The sequence below is a fragment of the Agelaius phoeniceus genome, chromosome 3 (assembly GCF_051311805.1).
Source record: "Agelaius phoeniceus isolate bAgePho1 chromosome 3, bAgePho1.hap1, whole genome shotgun sequence".
NCBI lineage: Eukaryota > Metazoa > Chordata > Aves > Passeriformes > Icteridae > Agelaius > Agelaius phoeniceus.
In genome coordinates this window covers 1,024,584-1,042,500 of record NC_135267.1, presented here as the reverse complement: position 1 = coordinate 1,042,500, position 17,917 = coordinate 1,024,584, and the positions used below count along the sequence as shown (strand labels likewise).

Genomic DNA, 17,917 nt, shown 5'->3' with positions numbered 1-17,917 from the left:
GCTGGAAGGCACAGACCCACAAGAGAACACTGCATTTCACCTGAGGCTGTAAAGAAGGCTTCCAAAATAAATTGATAGCACCGGGATTGTGGGTGTGGAGTTGGTTAGAAGTCTGTGATGTCACAAGGTGGAAAACTTAGAGTTTGGGGTTTTAGAATATAGTAATAAATGTAAAGCAAAATGGAGGTTTTAAGACAAAAACAAATTGTTCTTTACCTTTTTCTTCCTTCTTCGTGAGTTTAAATGGTATTCTGTAATTAAACAGAAAAGTCCACATTACAGACTTTGAGTGATCAGTTATTAGATTAAAAGAGAAAATAATTTAGGTATCATTTCTTAATTAAATAGTTTAACCTTAAAAGACCTTATAACGAAAAATAGTTAACCATTTTATACCTTATTAATAAAAAACTACAGCTGTGAAATTATAACATTAATAAAACAAAAATAAACACCTAAATCTAAACACAAACTATCATCTCAAATACCTTCAATCCCAACCACAAGACTCCATTTTCTTCATGCCAAAAAAATCGGAAAAAGCCAATTCTTTATTCACATAACTCGTTTTTCTACAGTTTTACAGACCTCATGTGTGACTCCAGTTGTTTAGGAGCTTTTTTTTGTGAATTATTTTATTGGTCAGTAAAAGGTATTTTACTTGTCCATCAAATCTCTTAATTTATTTAAATTATTATTCTTAAATTATTACTCTTAAATTATTATTCTTAAATTATTTACATATTTTCTTCACTGATTTTCACGGGATAGATTTAATGTTTATGCAGGTGCCAGTTGTTTTTCACCCAGGAATAGGTTGCTGTGTTAATGAACTGCTCACACCAGGATTGTTTTCACGTGCCATCTATTTAACAGAGCAGGCCCTGATTTTATGAGGCCTTTCTTTAATTATTTTTCTACCTTACAGCAACAATAAACCCCAGTTTCTTTCCTGACGGGCTCAGCTCTGAGCAGCTTTTTTGGGAGTGGGAATCTCCAGACAATTCCAGTGCCCCCATTGTGGCCGCAGAGGCCTCCACCTTCCATGGAATTCTGTTGGATTTGCCTCCAGCAGCTCTCCAGCCCCACCGGTGCCTCAGTGGTCGGAGCTGGGGCGCTGACGGGGCTCTCCTGTGGCATTCCCAGCCCCAGCACACGATTCCCGACGTTTTCATCTGGATGATGAGCAACAACAAGCGCATCGCCTACGCCCGCATCCCTTCCAAGGACATCCTGTACTCCATCGTGGACGAGGAGATGGGCAAGGACTGTGCCAAAGTGAAGACAGTTTTCCTCAAGGTGAGGATCCCTCTGGCCCAGGGGAGCTGCGGCCAAGAGGAGGGAATTTGGGAGATGAGGATGAGAGTTTTGCATCCATTTTTTCTGGGGTTTGAATACTGGAGAAATGTGATCCATGCTCTGCTGGTAGGGGTGGAAATCGGCTCCTAGGGAGGGTGAGGCACTGAACTTACCCGGTCCTGGTAAGTGGGAAATGTTTGGGAAGACAGAGGTGTTTGATCCAGCAGGAAATCCAGAGAATTTCTGGCTTAGTGTCGTGGTGTGAAAAGACGGGTGTCTGCTAAGGAAGGCAGGAGCCTCCCTTGAGAATAGAGAATGCAAACCCCCTCCCTCTGAATTACTGTAATTTTGAAATTAAAGGGCTCTCAGGCAGAGATACGGGAGCAGGAGTAACAATTCTTTCTTAAGGAAGAAATTAAAATAAAATAAAATAAAATAAAATAAAATAAAATAAAATAAAATAAAATAAAATAAAATAAAATCACAATAATACAAAACAACACTGACAGAGTCAGAGCAGGCCCTGTCCCCTGTGTGTCAGGGGGTGGCACAGCCCCATCCCATGGGGGCTCAGCCCTCCTGCAGTGCCAGCTGTGGCTCTGCTGGAGCAGGGATCCTGCACAAGGGGGGAGTTTTCCTCTGCAGCTCCAGGGCTGCTGGAGATGGGCCTGGAATTCCTCTGGGAATGCAGGGCAGCAGAAGCTGCTCCTCTGGGAATGCAGTGGGCAAAGGCTGCTGTGGTATCCCAAAATCTCAGATTGTATCCAGGTAGGAATGCTTGGCTCCTCACCCCATGGGCAGAACACCTCCCATTGGGATGGTGGAATTTTATCAGCCACGCAGTGACACCCACTGGCTCATTAACAGAAGATAATTAATAATTAATGGCCCATGAACAGAAGAGATCTCCCGGAGGGAGGGTTGGTTGTGGAAGAGATAAAGAAAACTGCCCGACAAACAGAGGATAACTGCCCCACCTCTGACAGATGGAAAATAGAATGCACACCCCCAGCCACACCTTGCACTTCCAACCTAAGACACTTTGAAAATGGAAACCACGGTGAGAAGAGGACAATGCCTGAGCCAGAGCAGTGTCACGATCCCGAAGGATCCTTGGGTTTAAGGAACAGCAGCACAATGCCCCAGAGAGGCTGGGCGCTCCCAGACAGGTCTGTCTGTCCGTCCATGTTCCTGATATCCGTGTGAACTCTTCCTTCCCTTGTGCTCAGCTTCCCGGGAAGAGGGGCTTTGGCCCTGCTGGCTGGACGGTCCAGGCCAAGATGGAGATCTACCTGTGGCTGGGCCTCAACAAGCAGCGCAAGGACTTCCTCAGCGGCCTCCCCTGTGGGTTCGAGGAGAAGAAAACGCCCCGAGGACAAAACCTGCCCTCCTTCCCACCCATCAGCCTCCTGTACACCAGTAAGGAGTTCCCATGGGGTGGAGGGGGTGGGAGGGAGCCTGGCTGGGCACCTCCTGCTCCAAGGGCTTCCAGGAGCTAAGGGGGACATTGTTCCAGGTGTCCCATGAGAGATGGGGGTGGGAATTGTGTCCCTTCATCCCAATCCTGTTCGGAGTTTTTTGTGGTGCACGCAACACAAGCGGGATGCCAAGGAAATTCCATATCCATTTGGGATTCGTGCTTTGAGTTGAAATCCTTCAGCCACGGGCAAATCCAGGCTCCTGAGATGTGCCTTGGATGGGCTCTGTCCTGGTTTAGGGCAAATTTGGGAACCTCCAAAGTGGTTTTCTCTAGAAAGCAGATTTAAGCAGGCCCTCCCCCTGTCAGTTCAGGAAAATATTTCCTTGGAGAAAAGTGGGAAAAAACCCCTTTATTTAACAGGCAATGCATGCACCAGGGCACCAAAAATGAACAATATCAAACAATAAAACCTCTCACTGCTCTGAAGAGATGACAGACTCAGAAAGTCCTTCCGTGGGCTGTAGTTCAGCTCACTCAGTCTCTTATCAGTCCCTTATCAGTCCCACCAGTGCTGGAAATGCCACAGCCTAGACCTGGCCTGGTGGGCCACAGGTGAGAGCTGCTGGTGCTCTTCTGGTGTTCAGTCCAGGTTTAAACAGGTCCAAAGAAAAGGAGGAAAAAAACCCAAACCATGGTCCAGAGAACTTCTTTGCCTCAGCTAGCTAAAACTAACTGAAAGCGAAGGAGAGCTCTGTCCCGCTGTCTGTCCATCCGCAGACAACACAGTCCAGGAGCAGGAATGTGGAGGAGTGAGTGCGGTGTCTGAAAACGAACTGTGAGCTTCTTCTCCCCCTGCTTCACTCTCAGAACCAATCCTAAAGGTGCAAAAATTATTTCTGGGCCAAGCAGATGAATGGGGATACTGAGTCGTTAAAACCAAAAATCGTGGACAAAGACTCTCTAACTAGTCGAAGTTAGAAAGTGGTGTGTTTATTACAACAGCAGGCAGCAAGGGGGTCGTCCCTGAAATGTGCGACCGCACCCCACAAGGATTTTTGCCTTCTATTTATTTCCCAAATTAATGCATATGCACAACCCCAGCACCTCCCATCCCCGCTTTCTACTAAAATGAGGTTATTAGTCCTCCACGCGTGCGCAATTCTTCTCTTGAATTGGGTCAGTGGTCTCGAATTGGGTGAGTGGTCCCAGGGATGAAGTCAGGAAAGTCTTTTTCAGGTCTCTGTGACCCTCTGGCACAATCCAAGGCCCCCTGCTTCATGATGGATTGACACAGAGTCCAGGTGCTGGGCATTTTCTACTACTTTCAATATAGTAAGAGCTGAAATGAGAGATGTGGGACTGCAGGCAGCTCTCCAAAATGCAGTTTATTGTATCCAAGATGTCACAGCAGTCCAGAGTTGTGGGTGACAGAGCCCGTGCCTACAGCTGTCAGCTCCAGCTGTGGGCAGGCCTGGAGACCCTTTAATTTTGGTTACAAATGCATTATTATATATTTTTCTTTGCAGAGCATCTTAATACAGTAGAACCAATCTATACCTTAACTTTTACCTATAGCCTATCGTAACTACTATAATTACCATATTCATGTTACTATTCTCCAATCACTAAAAGTTAGTACATTACAGTTTAAGCTAGAAGTTGTTTCTCAGTTTTCTTGCAGTGGAAAATTCTGAGACCCTTTTTCTACATTGGCAGTCTTGTTTGCCTGTGCTATTTTTCTGCTTGGTAAAAACATTCTTGTTTGGGGTGGGTTTATCCTTTGCTTTAAGCCATAAAAACCCCTTCTAACTCACACACCCTTTGCCTCCTTGGTTATCCAGTCAGACTGGCTCGGCAATTCTTTTCTTCTATATCAAAACTTGCTTCCATCTCTATTCCTTCTTCAGGTTCTATATTCAAAAATCTTTCTGCCAAGCTCCCATATCTGTGAGACTTTCCTGTCAAACTTTCACCCTTCCCAACACAGTATGTTCCTAAAATGGTTCGCCCACTCCACTTCCTTCTACAAATAAGCTCATAATATAACAATTACCTTTAGCTAAAGCATCTAATAATCATTAACCTATCGTTGGTGCATCTAACCTCAACATGAACTGGTTGTAGCCCTCCAGCTAAAATCTTAACCCTTTAAAATCACGATTCAACACAAGCATCGTATGGACAGGATCCCAGAGGCCATCCCAAGCCATCCCCTCCCATCCCACTCCCTCTCTCTTCCAGAGAAACAGGTGTTCCAGCTGCGAGCCCACATGTACCAAGCCAGGAGTTTGTTTGCAGCCGACAGCAGCGGCCTCTCGGACCCCTTTGCTCGGGTCTTCTTCATCTCCCAGAGCCAGTGCACCGAGGTGAGCATTCCTGGGATTCCTGGGGGCGTGGGGATGGCCGGCTCTGCACGTTCCCGCGGCACAGATCCCATAAATGAGGATCAGGCTGGTCCTGGGCTCCTGCGGTGGGAGAGCAGCTCTGGAGCTGGGCATTGACTGTTTCCAGGAGATCTCTCCCAGGAGCCCGTTCCCAGTATGCGTCCCACCTCCCAGTGGCTGCAATTCCCCACGATTCTCCATGATTCCTTGTGATTCCTGGTGATTTCCTGCTGGTTTAGGCAGAACTGTGTCATGTTAAAGTGATTTTTCAGTCTCCCCTTCCCAGTCTGAGGGTTGCCAAGCTTTGGGAAGCCTGGACACTGGGAATAACCCAGCTCTGCTCATCTGCTATTGGATTGTTTTCCTCAGAGGAATCCCTGGGCGATTCCCAATGCCTCCCCGATCCAAAAAACGCACAGCAGCCCCACCTGCCACCCTTTCCCCGGACCCTGGGTCCATTCCTCGAGCAGTAGGAATCTCTCCCATTCCCCCAGGTTCTCAACGAGACCCTGTGCCCAACCTGGGACCAGCTCCTGGTGTTCGACAACGTGGAGCTGTATGGGGAAGCTCACGAGATGCGGGATGACCCCCCCATCATCGTCATCGAGATCTACGACCAGGACACCGTGGTGAGAAAATCCCAGGGGATTGTGCGTGGTTTGGATGCCGGGATCTCTCCAGATTTGTAGGCAGAGGATTTGGGGAGCTTTTTTTTCCTGATCCTTGGAGAATGGTCCTTCCAAATCTCCCGCGGGGCCTCTGCCGCTCATAAAGCTCAGATGTGTCTTGTTTTTGGAGAGGGAAGAAAGAGGCTGTAGCCAAGGAGAGTTTCCATTTGGGAAAACTTCTCATCCCTGGCCTCCTTGCTGTCCCAGCCTTCAGCTGTCCCAAACCTCCTTCAAGGAATCCTGACTGAGTTTTCCCTGAGCTTTGGCATCCCAAGGCCAGAGCATTGATCCCATTCCTGTTCCGACCACGACGGGGAGAATTGCAGGGCTAATTTTGGAATTTCCACGTTGGATCCCCAGCCCCAAGTGCTCTTGTGGAAAACCACAGGGTTAAATTCGGAATTCTCACGTTGGATCCCCAACCCCAAGTGCTCCTGGAGAAAATCACAGGATTAGTCTCGGGATTCTGATGTTGGTTCCCCAACCCCAAGTGCTCCTGGAGAGAACCATGGAGTTAAATTTTGAATTCTCACGTTGGATCCCCAACCCTAAGTGCTCTCGGGGAGAACCATGGGGCTAATCTTGGAATTCCCATGATGGATCCCCAACCCCAAGTGCTCCTGGAGAGAACCACAGGGCTAAATTTGGAATTCCCACATTGGACCTCCTAATCCCAAGTGCTCTTGGGGAGAACCATGGAGCTAATCTTCGAATTCCCATGCCGGAACCCCAACACCAAGTGTTATTGAGGAGAACCACTAAATTTGGAATTCTCATGTTGGAGCCCCAACCCCAAGTGTTCTTGAGGAGAACCACAGGGCTAATTTTGGAATTCTCATGTTGGATCCCAAACCTCAAATGCTCCTGGAGAGAACCATGGGGCTAAATTTGGCATTCCCATGTTGAATTCCCAACCCCAAGAGCTCCTGAGGAAAATCACAGGGTTAGTCTTGGAGTTCTCATGTTGGATCCCCAACCCCAAGGGCTCTTTCCCTAGGGAAAAGCCGACTTCATGGGCCGGACGTTCGCCAAGCCGGTGGTGAAGATGTCGGACGAGGAGTACTGCCCGCCGCGCTTCCCGCCGCAGCTGGAATATTACCAGATCTACCGCGGCAACGCCACGGCCGGGGACCTGCTGGCCGCCTTCGAGCTGCTCCAGGTGCCAGCTGGACAAAGGGAGGGAAAGAATGGATGCGGGCTTGGAAGGGAGAGGGGATTAATTTATGGAGAACTGGGGAGCTGGGAATAACCGGGAATAGCGGCTTCCTCACCTGGTCGTTGGTCTGCTGAACCCTTGTAGTTTCTCTTGGATGGATCAACCACTAGCTGTTCATCAAAGACACCTGGGAGTGTCCAAGGCCAGGTGGGATGGGGCTTGGAGCAGCCTGGAAAGGTGGAAGGTGTCCCTGGCCATGGCAGGGGTTGAGATTCAATGATCTTTAAAGTCCCTCCCAGCACAAACCATGATTCATAGTCTGGGGCAGTACCAGAGTTAAATTCTTCCACTTTTGTGCCTCATGCTCCATCCACTGAAATGCTTTTCCCACCTCCTTTTTCTGCCAGGGCAGGTGCTCATCCAAGCCCCTTTTCTCCCAGTTTTCCTTGGACTGGGGGAATGGCTCACATGGGATATTTGATCTTTACCCAGACCTCTGGGCTGGAAATGGGACTTTAAACCTGCTCCTGGGCTGAGCTCTGGGACCACATCTCCGTTTCCTCACAGACAGCCCAGCAGGTGCAATTCCAGGGTGGAACAGCCCTGGGATGGGCTGCATTGGTGGGCTGAGGAGTTTGGATTGCTCTGGGGACTGTTCTGTGTGGAAGGACAGCAATCCCAAGCACCTTCTGCTCCTGCGTTTTCCTCTTCCAAAAGAACCTTCCCTGGGCTCTCAGCCCTCTGAGACACCCTAGATCCAGCAACTGGGACCAGATCCAGCTGAGACACAGCCCAGCTCCCTCTGGAATTTGTCCCTACCCATGGCAGGGGTTGGAATTAAATGGTCTTTTAAGTCCTTCCAGCACAAACTATTCAGTCATTCATAGTCTGGGGCAGTACCAGAGTTAAATTCTTCCACTTTTGTACCTCGTGCTCCATCCACTGAAATGCTTTTCCCATCTCCTTTTTCTGCCAGGGCAGGTGCTCATCCAAGCCCCTTTTCTCCCAATTTTCCTTGGACTGGGGGAATGGCTCACATGGGATATTTGATCTTTCCTGAGCTCTGGGCTGGAAACGGGACCTTAAACCTGCTCCTGGGCTGAGCTCTGGGACCACATCTCCGTTTCCTCACAGACAGCCCAGCAGATGCAATTCCAGGGTGGAACAGCCCTGGGATGGGCTGCATTGGTGGGCTGAGAAGTTTGGATTGCTTTGGGGACTGTTCTGTGTGGAATTTCCAGCCCCTTCTGCTCCTGCATTTTCCTCTTCCCAAAGCACCTTCCCTGGGCTCTCAGCCCTCTGAGACCCCCCAGATCCAGCAACTGGGACCAGATCCAGCTGAGACACACCCAGCTCCCTCTGGAATTTGTCCCTGCCCATGGCAGGGGTGGGAATGAGCCGATCTTTGAGGTCCCTTCCAACCCAAGCCAATCTGCGGTTCCACAGTTCTGTGAGAAGGACCAAAAACTGCTTCCCAGCAGCTCAGAGGAGCGGATCCTAACCCGTGCTCCACCTCTTCCAGATCGGCCCTGGGGGTAAATCAGACCTGCCCCCCATCGACGGCCCCACGGACATGGACCGAGGTCCCATCCTGCCGGTGCCTCTGGGAATTCGGCCGGTGCTGAGCAGATACAGAGTGGAGGTAACCAATGTCCACGTGGAGCACTGTGGGGCAGGAGAACATCTCCAAGGGTGTTGGAAGGGCAGGAGCGAGTCGGGAGCCAAGGATCTGTCCGTGGTGACCAGACTGGGAGCCAGACTGCAATATCCCTAAAAAAACGAGGGAATTGGATCATTCTTTGCTGTCAAACCCGGGCAGGACAGCGAGTGAGCAGCACCTGGGCTGAGATGCAGCTCAGGGAATGTTAGAGATGGACACGGAGCTGGATCCTCTGCTCCCAAAGCAATCCCATAGCTCAGGTGTTCGGTATCCCATCAACCTCAGGCAACGAGGATGGGATGCCTCTCAAGTATCCATGGATATCTAAAGGGGGATTTTGTAACCAAAATAGTGTGGGCACAACTCAGGGCAGTGCCTGTCCCCTGTGCTGGCACTGCTGGGGCACCTCCAGTGCTGGGGGCAGCTCTGGGCCCCTCCTGACAGGAGAGACCTGCAGGGGCTGGAGCTGGGCAGGGAATGGAGCCCCAGGAGGGGCTGAGGGAGCTGGGCAGGGAATGGAGCCCCAGGAGGGGCTGAGGGAGCTGGGCAGGGAATGGAGCCCCAGGAGGGGCTGAGGGAGCTGGGCAGGGAATGGAGCCCCAGGAGGGGCTGAGGGAGCTGGGCAGGGAATGGAGCCCCAGGAAGGGCTGAGGGAGCTGGGAAGGGAATGGAGCCCCAGGAGGGGCTGAGGGAGCTGGGCAGGGAATGGAGCCCCAGCAGGGGCTGAGGGAGCTGGGCAGGGGCTCAGCCTGGAGCAAAGGAGGCTCAGGGGGGCCCTTGTGGCTCTGCACAAGTCCCTGCCAGGAGGGCACAGCCAGAGGGGGTCGGGCTCTACTCCCAGGGAACAGGGACAGGACAAGGGGAAATGGCCTCAGGCTGGGCCAGGGCAGGCTCAGGGTGGACATCAGGAGGAATTTCTGCATGGAAAGGGGGCTCAGGCCTTGGCAGGGGCTGCCCAGGGAGGTTTGGGGTGCCCATCCCTGCAGATGTCACCTGGATGTGGCACTGAGTGCCCTGGGCTGGGGACAAGGTGGGCACTGGTCACAGGTGGGACTCGATGATCCTGGAGGGCTTTTCCAAATGATTCCATGGTTTTGTGATGTGTCCCTTGGAGGTCCTGGGGGTCAGCCGTGGCCCAGGCAATGCCCACAGGGATGTTCAGGGCACATCTCAGCCCTGGGTGAAAATGTCTTTGCTCAGGTGAGACTGACCAGGTCTCCACAGGGACTTCGGCTCCTGGCTTTCCACACATTTGCATCACAATAAACATTCCTCACAAGTTTAACACAGCCGTGGGAAAAATCTCAGTTTTGGGGAATTTTTGGGTGGTGGCAGTCTGTTATCCCAGGTAGGGACAGGGAAGTTTCCCCAGTGACACTGATCCCATTGGGGTGGATCCAGAGCCACCACAGACAGACAGAGCTGGACTCCCAGGGCAGGAAAAGGCCAGGAAAGGAGAAAGGCAGGAAAATGCCGAGGGCAGAGGGCTGGAGACCTTGGGCTGCAGGGTGTCAGGAGGAGATACCTCAGGGACCCACCACTGCCCTGTGATGACATCGGCAGTGGGATCCCTTTCCACAGAGAACTCCATGTGAGAGGGATCATCCCTCACATGGAGCTCCCTCCTCCTCCTCCTGCCCTAGATCTTGTTCTGGGGGCTCAGGGACCTGAAGAGAGTGAACCTGGCCCAGGTGGACAGACCCCGTGTGGACATCGAGTGTGCTGGGAAGGGCGTCCAGTCTGCCCTGATCCAGAACTACAAGAAAAACCCCAACTTCAGCACTTTGGTCAAGTGGTTCGAGGTGGTGAGTGTGGCCCCTTCCCTCTGATCCCTCAGCTGGAATCTGGAATTTCTGAAGCCCCCCATGGCTCCAAGCCCTTTTCTCCAGTTTTCCCAAAACAATGGAGCACACGGACGCCATTCCTTCACCTGAGGGCTCCCAAGCCACATTTTGCTGGAGCAGCTTTGGACTTCTTTCTCCAGCATGATTCCAGTTCTAGTCCCTACTGGCCTTCCCAGCATGATCCCATTCCTAATCCCTACTCCCCAGTACAATCCCATTCCTAATCTCTACTGTTTTTCCCAGCATGATCTCCTTCCTAATCCTGACCATCCTTCCAAGTATGATCCCATTCCTAATCCCTACTCCCCATCATGATTTCATTCCTAATCCCTACTGTTATTCCCAGCATGATCCCATTCCTAATCCCTTCCAGTTTTCTCAATCTGATCCTATTCCTAATCCCTACTGTCCTTCCCAGCACGACCCATTCCTAATCCCTTCTCCCCATCATGATTCCATTCCTAATCCCTACTGTTATTCCCAACATGATCTCATTCCTAATCCATACTGCCCTGCCCAGCATGATCCCATTGCTAATCCATACTGCCCTTCACAGTCTGATCCCATTCCTAATCCCTATTTCCTTTCCCAGCATGATCCCATTCCTAATCCCTACTGCCCTTCCCAGCATGATCCCATTCCTAATCCCTACGGGTTTTCCCAGCACGATCCCATTCCTAATCCCTACTGCCCTTCCCAGTATGATTCCAGTTCTGGTCCCTTCTGGTTTTCCCAGTATGATCCCATTCCTAATCCCTACTCCCCAGCACGATCCTATTTCTAATTCCTACTGCCCTTCCCAGCACGATCCCATTCCTAATCCCTTCCAGTTTTCTCAGTCTGATCCTATTCATAATCCCTACTTTCCTTGCCAGCATGATACCATTCCTAATCTCTTCCCGTTTTCTCAGTCTGATTCTATTCCTAATCCCTTCCAGTTTTCTCAGGCTGATCCTATTCCTAATCCCTACTGTCCTTCCCAGCATGATCCCATTCCTAATCCCTTCTCCCCATCATGATCCCATTCCTAATCCCTACTTTCCTTCCCAGCATGATCCCATTCCTAATCCCTACTGCCCTTCCCAGCACGATCCCATTCCTAATCCCTACTGCCCTTCACAGTCTCATCCCATTCCTAACCCCTACCGTTTTTCCCAGCACAATCCCATTCCCAATCCCCCCTGCCCTTCCCAAACCCAAACCCAGCCACTCCCACTCCCCGGTGAGCACCCCGTGCCCTGCTCCCCAGGACCTCCCTGAGAACGAGCTGCTGCACCCGCCCCTGAACATCCGCGTCGTCGACTGCCGCGCCTTCGGCCGCTACACCCTGGTGGGCTCCCACACCGTCAGCTCCCTCCGCAAGTTCATCTACCGCCCGCCCGACAAGAAAGCCCAGCAGTGGAACATGGCAGGTACCAGGACTGGGACACGGGGATCCGGTCTGGGACAGCCGCAGGGAGAAGAGGGAGCTGGGATGGGCTGTGGGACCGTGGGACCGTGAGATGGTTGGCTGACCCGCGGAAATTACGGTTTGGGGTGCAGAACTCCAAGGAAAACCCCAAGTTCAGCAATTTGGTGGTTCCAAGTGGTGTGTGGATGTCCCTAAAAAATTTTTGTAAAAGTGAAAAGCAAATAGGACTTTTAGTTCTTTTGATCTTCAAATTATTGTTTATTTTTCTCTTATTAAAAATTCTATACACTATTTATATGTACACTATGTATTATATATCTACATATGTGCATATATCTATTTATCCATACACTATATATTTATATGCACTATTTACAACTTAGTATATTAAAAAAACCACTAAAAGTTACAAACCACACAAATTTAAAGTCTTTTAGAACTATTTTATTTAATTAATTTTTAAAGCATACTTTATTTCTACAAATAACTAATTATTTGTTTACCTACACAACATCTACATTGTGATTCTTTCTAACCAATCACCTCATACTTCCAACACCATAAAAAATAGAATAAATTAAAAACAAAAAAGAGATCAAACAACACCCCAAATCCTTCATATTTTCTCCTACCCACCTCCATACTAAAACCCCAAAACTCTAAGTTTTTCACCCTATAATAAACTATCTATTTTTACACACCTATAAATTCCTACTATCCATTTTACTCTCTCGTAAATTCCAATTAGTCCCAAAGTCTTAGAAACTTTCTCCATAAACAAAGATTAAAACCAGCGTTCTCATAAAATCAAAACAAACAAAAAATATTCCCTATATCCTAAGCTCCAACAAGGTTCACCTCCAACATCTCTGTAGCTTCGAGTCCCCAGATGTTCCTCAGGACTGGGGCAGGATTTGGCCACACTCAGTCCCCGTGGTCGCTGTAAAGAGCAGAGGTCCAGGCCCCTCCAACCCCAACCACCCCAATCCATCAGCACCCACAGGAAAACCCATCCCAGACCCACCTCCCACCCATCCCAGCAGCCGAGGGCTTGGGGGCCTTGGGAATTAGTCCTCTCCTCCCAGTTTTGGGGTTGGAGGCTGGGCGAGATCCCCATAGAGATGTCTGGTTCATACTGCCCTTCCCAGCAGGATCCCATTCCCAATCCCTACTGCCCTTCCCAGCAGGATCCCATTCCCAATCCCTACTGCCCAGCAGGATCCCATTCCTAATCCCTACTGCCCTTCCCAGTAAAATCCCATTCCTAATCCCTACTGCCGTTCCCAGCAGGATCCCATTCCTAAACCCTACTCTCCAGTGTGATCCCATTCCTAATCCCTACTGCCCTTCCCAGTAAAATCCCATTCCTAATCCCCACTGCCCTTCCCAGTAAAATCCCATTCCTAATCCTACTGCCGTTCCCAGCAGGATCCCATTCCTAAACCCTACTCTCCAGCAAAATCCCATTCCTAATCCCTACTGCCCAACACGATCCTATTCCTAATCCCTACTGCCCTTCCCAGCATGATCCCATTCCTAATCCCCACTGCCCTTCCCAGCATGATCCCATTCCTAATCCCTACCAGCCTTTTCAATCTTATCCCATTCCTAATCCCTACTGCCCTTCCCAGCATGATCCCATTCCTAATTCCTAACCCCAGACCAGGGGTTGTGTCCGAGCCAGCAGAGGCTTTCAGGACAATCTCCTCTGCCTCTTCTCCTCGGGACATTTCCTGCTTATCCTCCCCCTTCCTTTGCTCTTTGGTGGGATTTTGGTCCTGCTGAAGGCTCCGTGCTCATTTCCACTGCTCCAAACAAGGTGGTCCCACTGCACTCCAGCCTAAATCCTGTGGGATCTCACCTGAACTCAGTTCCTAGCCTGAATCCTGTAGGATCTCATTTGAAATCTTGGTTCTCAGCCTGAATCCTGTAGGATCTCTCATGAACTCTCAATTTCTGACCTGAATCCTGTAGGATCTCAACTTAACTCTCAGTTTCTTGCCTGAATCCTGTAGGATCTCACCTGAAATCAGGTTCCCAGCCTCAGTCCTGTAGGATCTCACCTGAATTCTCACTTTCTGGTCTGAATCCTGTAGGATCTCACTTGAAATCTTGGTTTCCAGACTGAATCCTATAGGATCTCAACTGAACTCTCAGTTCCCAGCCTGAATCCTGCAGGATCTCACTGGAGCTCTCAGTTCTCAGCCTGAATCCTATAGGATCTCAACTCTTGGTTCCTAGCCTGAATCCTGTGGGATCTCGCCTGAAATCAGGTTCCCAGCCTCAATCCTGTAGGATCTCACCTGAATTCTCACTTTCTGGCCTGAATCCTGCAGAATCTCAACTAAACACTCAGTTCCTAGCCTGAATTCTGTAGGATCTCAACTCAGCTCTAAATTTCTGGCCTGAATCCTGTAGGCTCTCACCTGAACTGTCGGTTTCCCCTCTCCACTGTCCCCTCTCCCTTGTTCTTTCTCCTTTTCTGTCCTCTGTCCAGCCAAACACCTCAACGGCTACCTGGCCATGACCAGCAGGGCCCACCGCTCTCGCCCCACAGGGGAGATCGTGGTCAACATGGAACCCGAGGTCCCCATCAAGAAGATGGACACGATGGTGAAGCTGGAAGCTGTGAGTATCCCTGTGGCAGCACCTCTTTCCTCATGGAATTGCCGATTTCTGAGGGATTTCAGCCAGAACTGGGGGGGCAGCGTGTCCCAGCGGTGTCACACTCAATGAGCCCCTTTTTGTGCCCAGAATGGGAATTTCAACTCCTTTTCCCACCCTTCTGCTCCAGAGCTTCTTCCACAAAAACAGGTTCTTGACAAGGTGGGCTGGAGCCCCTCTGCTCTGGAGCCAGGCTGGGAGAGCTGGGGGTGCTCACCTGGAGAGGAGAAGGCTCCAGGGAGAACTCAGAGCCCCTGGCAGGGCCTGAAGGGGCTCCAGGAGAGCTGCAGAGGGACTGGGGACAAGGCCTGGAGGGACAGGAGCCAGGGAATGGCTCCCAGTGCCAGAAGGCAGGGCTGGATGGGATCTTGGGAATGGGGAATTGTTGTGCCCTGGCAGGGTGGAGAGGGGCTGGGATGGAATTCCCAGAGTAGCTGGGGCTTCCCCTGGATCCCTGAAAGTGTCCAAAGCCAGATTGGATGGGGCTGGGAGCAAGCTGGGACAGTGGGAGGTGTCCCTGCCCACGACAGGGGGTGGGATGAGGTGAGCTTTGAGGTCCCTTCCCACCCAGACCACGCTGGGAACGATGATTTGCACTCAGCTGAGGGTGCGTCCTTAACCTGCTCTCCCTCTCCCTGTTCCCTTCCATCCCGGGGCGGCAGAATTCCGACGCAGTGGTGAAGGTGGATGTGGTAAGTGATGGATCTCCTCTGCATCCCTGCTCCCAACTCCCTGCTCCCTCTCCAGCCCTTCCGTGCCACCTCTGACGGACCAGGCACCCTCCCCAGCCCGAGCCAGGCAGGGACATCGCCCCTCTGTCCCACAACAGAGACACAGCAGCGCTGTCCCCTCGAGGGATGCGGCAGTGGCCTCATTCCTGCAGTTTTGGGGAGCTCTTTTGGGCCAGGGCTTCTCATGCCAGCTGTCCCAGGACAGGGGGAGGGATGCTGGATATTCCCACCACAACCAGGTAGCAGCTGGGAAAGGTTCCTTTGCTCCACCAAGGGCACCCAAGGCGCTCTGCTGGGCACAGTTTGACTCTTGCCATGGAAGATTCCAGAGACGTAGCCCGGGAAATGCACGGATAAATAGGATGATGGGAATGGGGAGGTGTTGTGGGACTGACCCATCTCTGGAAGCGCCCAAGGCCAGGTTAGATGGGGCTTGGAACGACCTGGAATGGTGGAAGGTGTCAGGATTGGAATTGGACGAGCTTTAAGGTCCCTTCCCACCCAAACCATTCTGTGATTCTGGCACTTCCTCCAAAACCTTGGTCACCCTTGGGTGTTCTGTGGCTGTAAAAGGGAGAAAGTTCACGAGGCCCCCAAAGCCTGGGGGGGTTCTCCCTCTTCAGTTGCTTCACTTTTGTCCTTCCTAGAAACAATTCCCTCTCACCTGATCCCTCCCCTTCCCTGTCTGTGCTTCCCTTGTCCCTTCAGACCGAGGAAGAGAAGGAGAAAAAGAAGAAGAAGAAGAAAGGAGGAGGAGGAGGAGGAGGAGGAGGAGGAGGCGGGGAGGAAGTGGAGGAGGAGGAGCCGGACGAGAGCATGTTGGACTGGTGGTCCAAGTACTTCGCTTCCATCGAGACGATGAAGGAGGTGGGTGAGGACCAGCGGGGAGGGGCACCCAGGGGAGATGGTTCCTTTCCTGAGAGGTCTCCCCTAATTCCAGCTCCTTCCAAATCCTTGGGGCTGTGCTTCATTAGGTGTGGAAACCCCCCCTTCCTGGGGATCTCCCTGATGGGGATACCCCAAAAAAGTTCAGTGCCAGGATTGAGAGACGAACGGGACTTTTGGTTTTTTTCGGTCTTCAGGTTGTTGTTTATTTTTCTCTTGTCAGAAGTTCAGCATGCCATCGACATCTCAGACTTAGCATACAAAGAGAAAGGCACCAAAAGTCACAAGACACACAGGTTCAAGGTCTTTTAAGGCTATTTTGTCCAATTAACTCTCAGGACGTATTTTATTCCTACCTTTCTACCAATAATTAGTTGTTTGTCTGTTCATGCAACACCTGCATTGCGGCTCTTTCTAACCAATCGCTCTGTGCCACCAGCACTGCAGAAAAGGGAGTAGATGAAGAGCAAGAAGGAGATCAGACAATGCCCAAAATCCTCCATCTTGTCTCCTACCCACCTCCACACTAAAAACCCAAAACTCTTAAATTTTTTGCCCCGTGATAAACTGCGCTATTATCTATTTCACGCACTCGTAGATTCCAATCCACCCCATAGTCCTGGAAGCTTTTTCCACGGACGAAGGTTAAAACCAGTGCTCTCCTGGGGATCAGGACTTCTCAGGACAGGCAGGGAAACATCCCCTGTGCCCTGGGTTCCAGCAATTACGGAATCCCAAAATTGTTCATGCTGGAAAAGCCCTTGGAGACCATCGAGCCCAACCATTCCCCAGCACTGCCAAGGCCGCCACTCTGTCCCCAAGTGCCACATCCACGTGGCTTCAGATCCTCCCTAGGGATGGGAACCCCAGCACTGCCCCGGGCAGCTTTTCCAGGAAAAGATTGTTCCTGATATCCAGTGGTTTCCTGTCTCCCCCAGCAACTCCGGCAGCAGGAAGCGGCCGCAGCAGAAGCAGAGGAGAAGGAGGAGATGGAGGTTGGAGAGGGTAAGGCTGGGAGGGAGAGAGGGAACACGGCAGGGAAAGGTGGGACCAGAATTCCTCTTGGTGCTTGCACATCCCTTTGGGAATCTGCCTCAGCTCTCCAGACAAACCAGACACTTCCAATGTTTTCCCAAAAATGGTCGATTTTTGTGGGTTTTTGCAGGGTTTTTCCCTGCATGTTGAACTCTTTGCCTGCTGTCCTAATGCAGGCAGTGAAGACAAATACACAATTTAGGGCAAGTTCTCTCACCTAGCTTATCAATTTATATAATTTTATACATTATATATTATTTTTCACATATTATCATTTTATAAAATCACAGGAACATGGCAGGGAAAGGTGGGACCAGAATTCCTCTTGGTGCTCTCACATCCCTCTGGGAATCTGCCTCAGCTCTCCAGACAAACCAGACACTCCCAGCGTGTTGTGTTTTCCCAAAAATGGTCGATTTTTGTGGGTTTTTGCAGGGTTTTTCCCTGCATGTTGAACTCTTTGTCTGCTGTCCTAATGCGGGCAGTGAAGACAAATACACAATTTAGGGCAAGTTTTCTCATTTAACTTATCAATTTATATAATTTTATACATTATATATTATTTTTCACATGTTATTATTTTATCAAATCACAAGATTAATGATGCCCTAAATGTGTTTTTCTCTGAAGGAAGTCGGATCTCTAGGTCAGGTGGGCTTCTGACCTTGCCTAAATTTTGGGGAGACTCATTTTGTCCCAAAAATTTTGCCAGCCAAGAATCCTGGGAGTGGCTGGTCGAGGTTGACTTTGTCCATCTGGC

General features: G+C 50.5%; 1 protein-coding gene across 5 annotated transcripts in view; it reads left to right on the top strand.

Annotated features, from left to right (window-relative positions):
* OTOF (otoferlin) overlaps positions 1–17,917 on the top strand; it is a 118,749-nt gene that overhangs the window by 77,976 nt on the left and 22,856 nt on the right. For 3 of the 5 annotated variants that reach the window (XM_077176418.1, XM_077176417.1, XM_077176420.1), the window contains 12 exons: positions 1,147–1,299; positions 2,529–2,718; positions 4,961–5,085; positions 5,598–5,732; positions 6,769–6,930; positions 8,450–8,569; positions 10,231–10,392; positions 11,681–11,843; positions 14,340–14,470; positions 15,169–15,198; positions 15,946–16,104; positions 17,061–17,127. In XM_077176418.1, the coding sequence (XP_077032533.1) occupies positions 1,147–1,299; positions 2,529–2,718; positions 4,961–5,085; positions 5,598–5,732; positions 6,769–6,930; positions 8,450–8,569; positions 10,231–10,392; positions 11,681–11,843; positions 14,340–14,470; positions 15,169–15,198; positions 15,946–16,104; positions 17,061–17,127 (1,597 nt within the window). The remainder of the gene's footprint in view (positions 1–1,146; positions 1,300–2,528; positions 2,719–4,960; positions 5,086–5,597; positions 5,733–6,768; positions 6,931–8,449; positions 8,570–10,230; positions 10,393–11,680; positions 11,844–14,339; positions 14,471–15,168; positions 15,199–15,945; positions 16,105–17,060; positions 17,128–17,917) is intronic. The other 2 variants (XM_077176419.1, XM_077176416.1) reach the window with 1 other exon arrangement.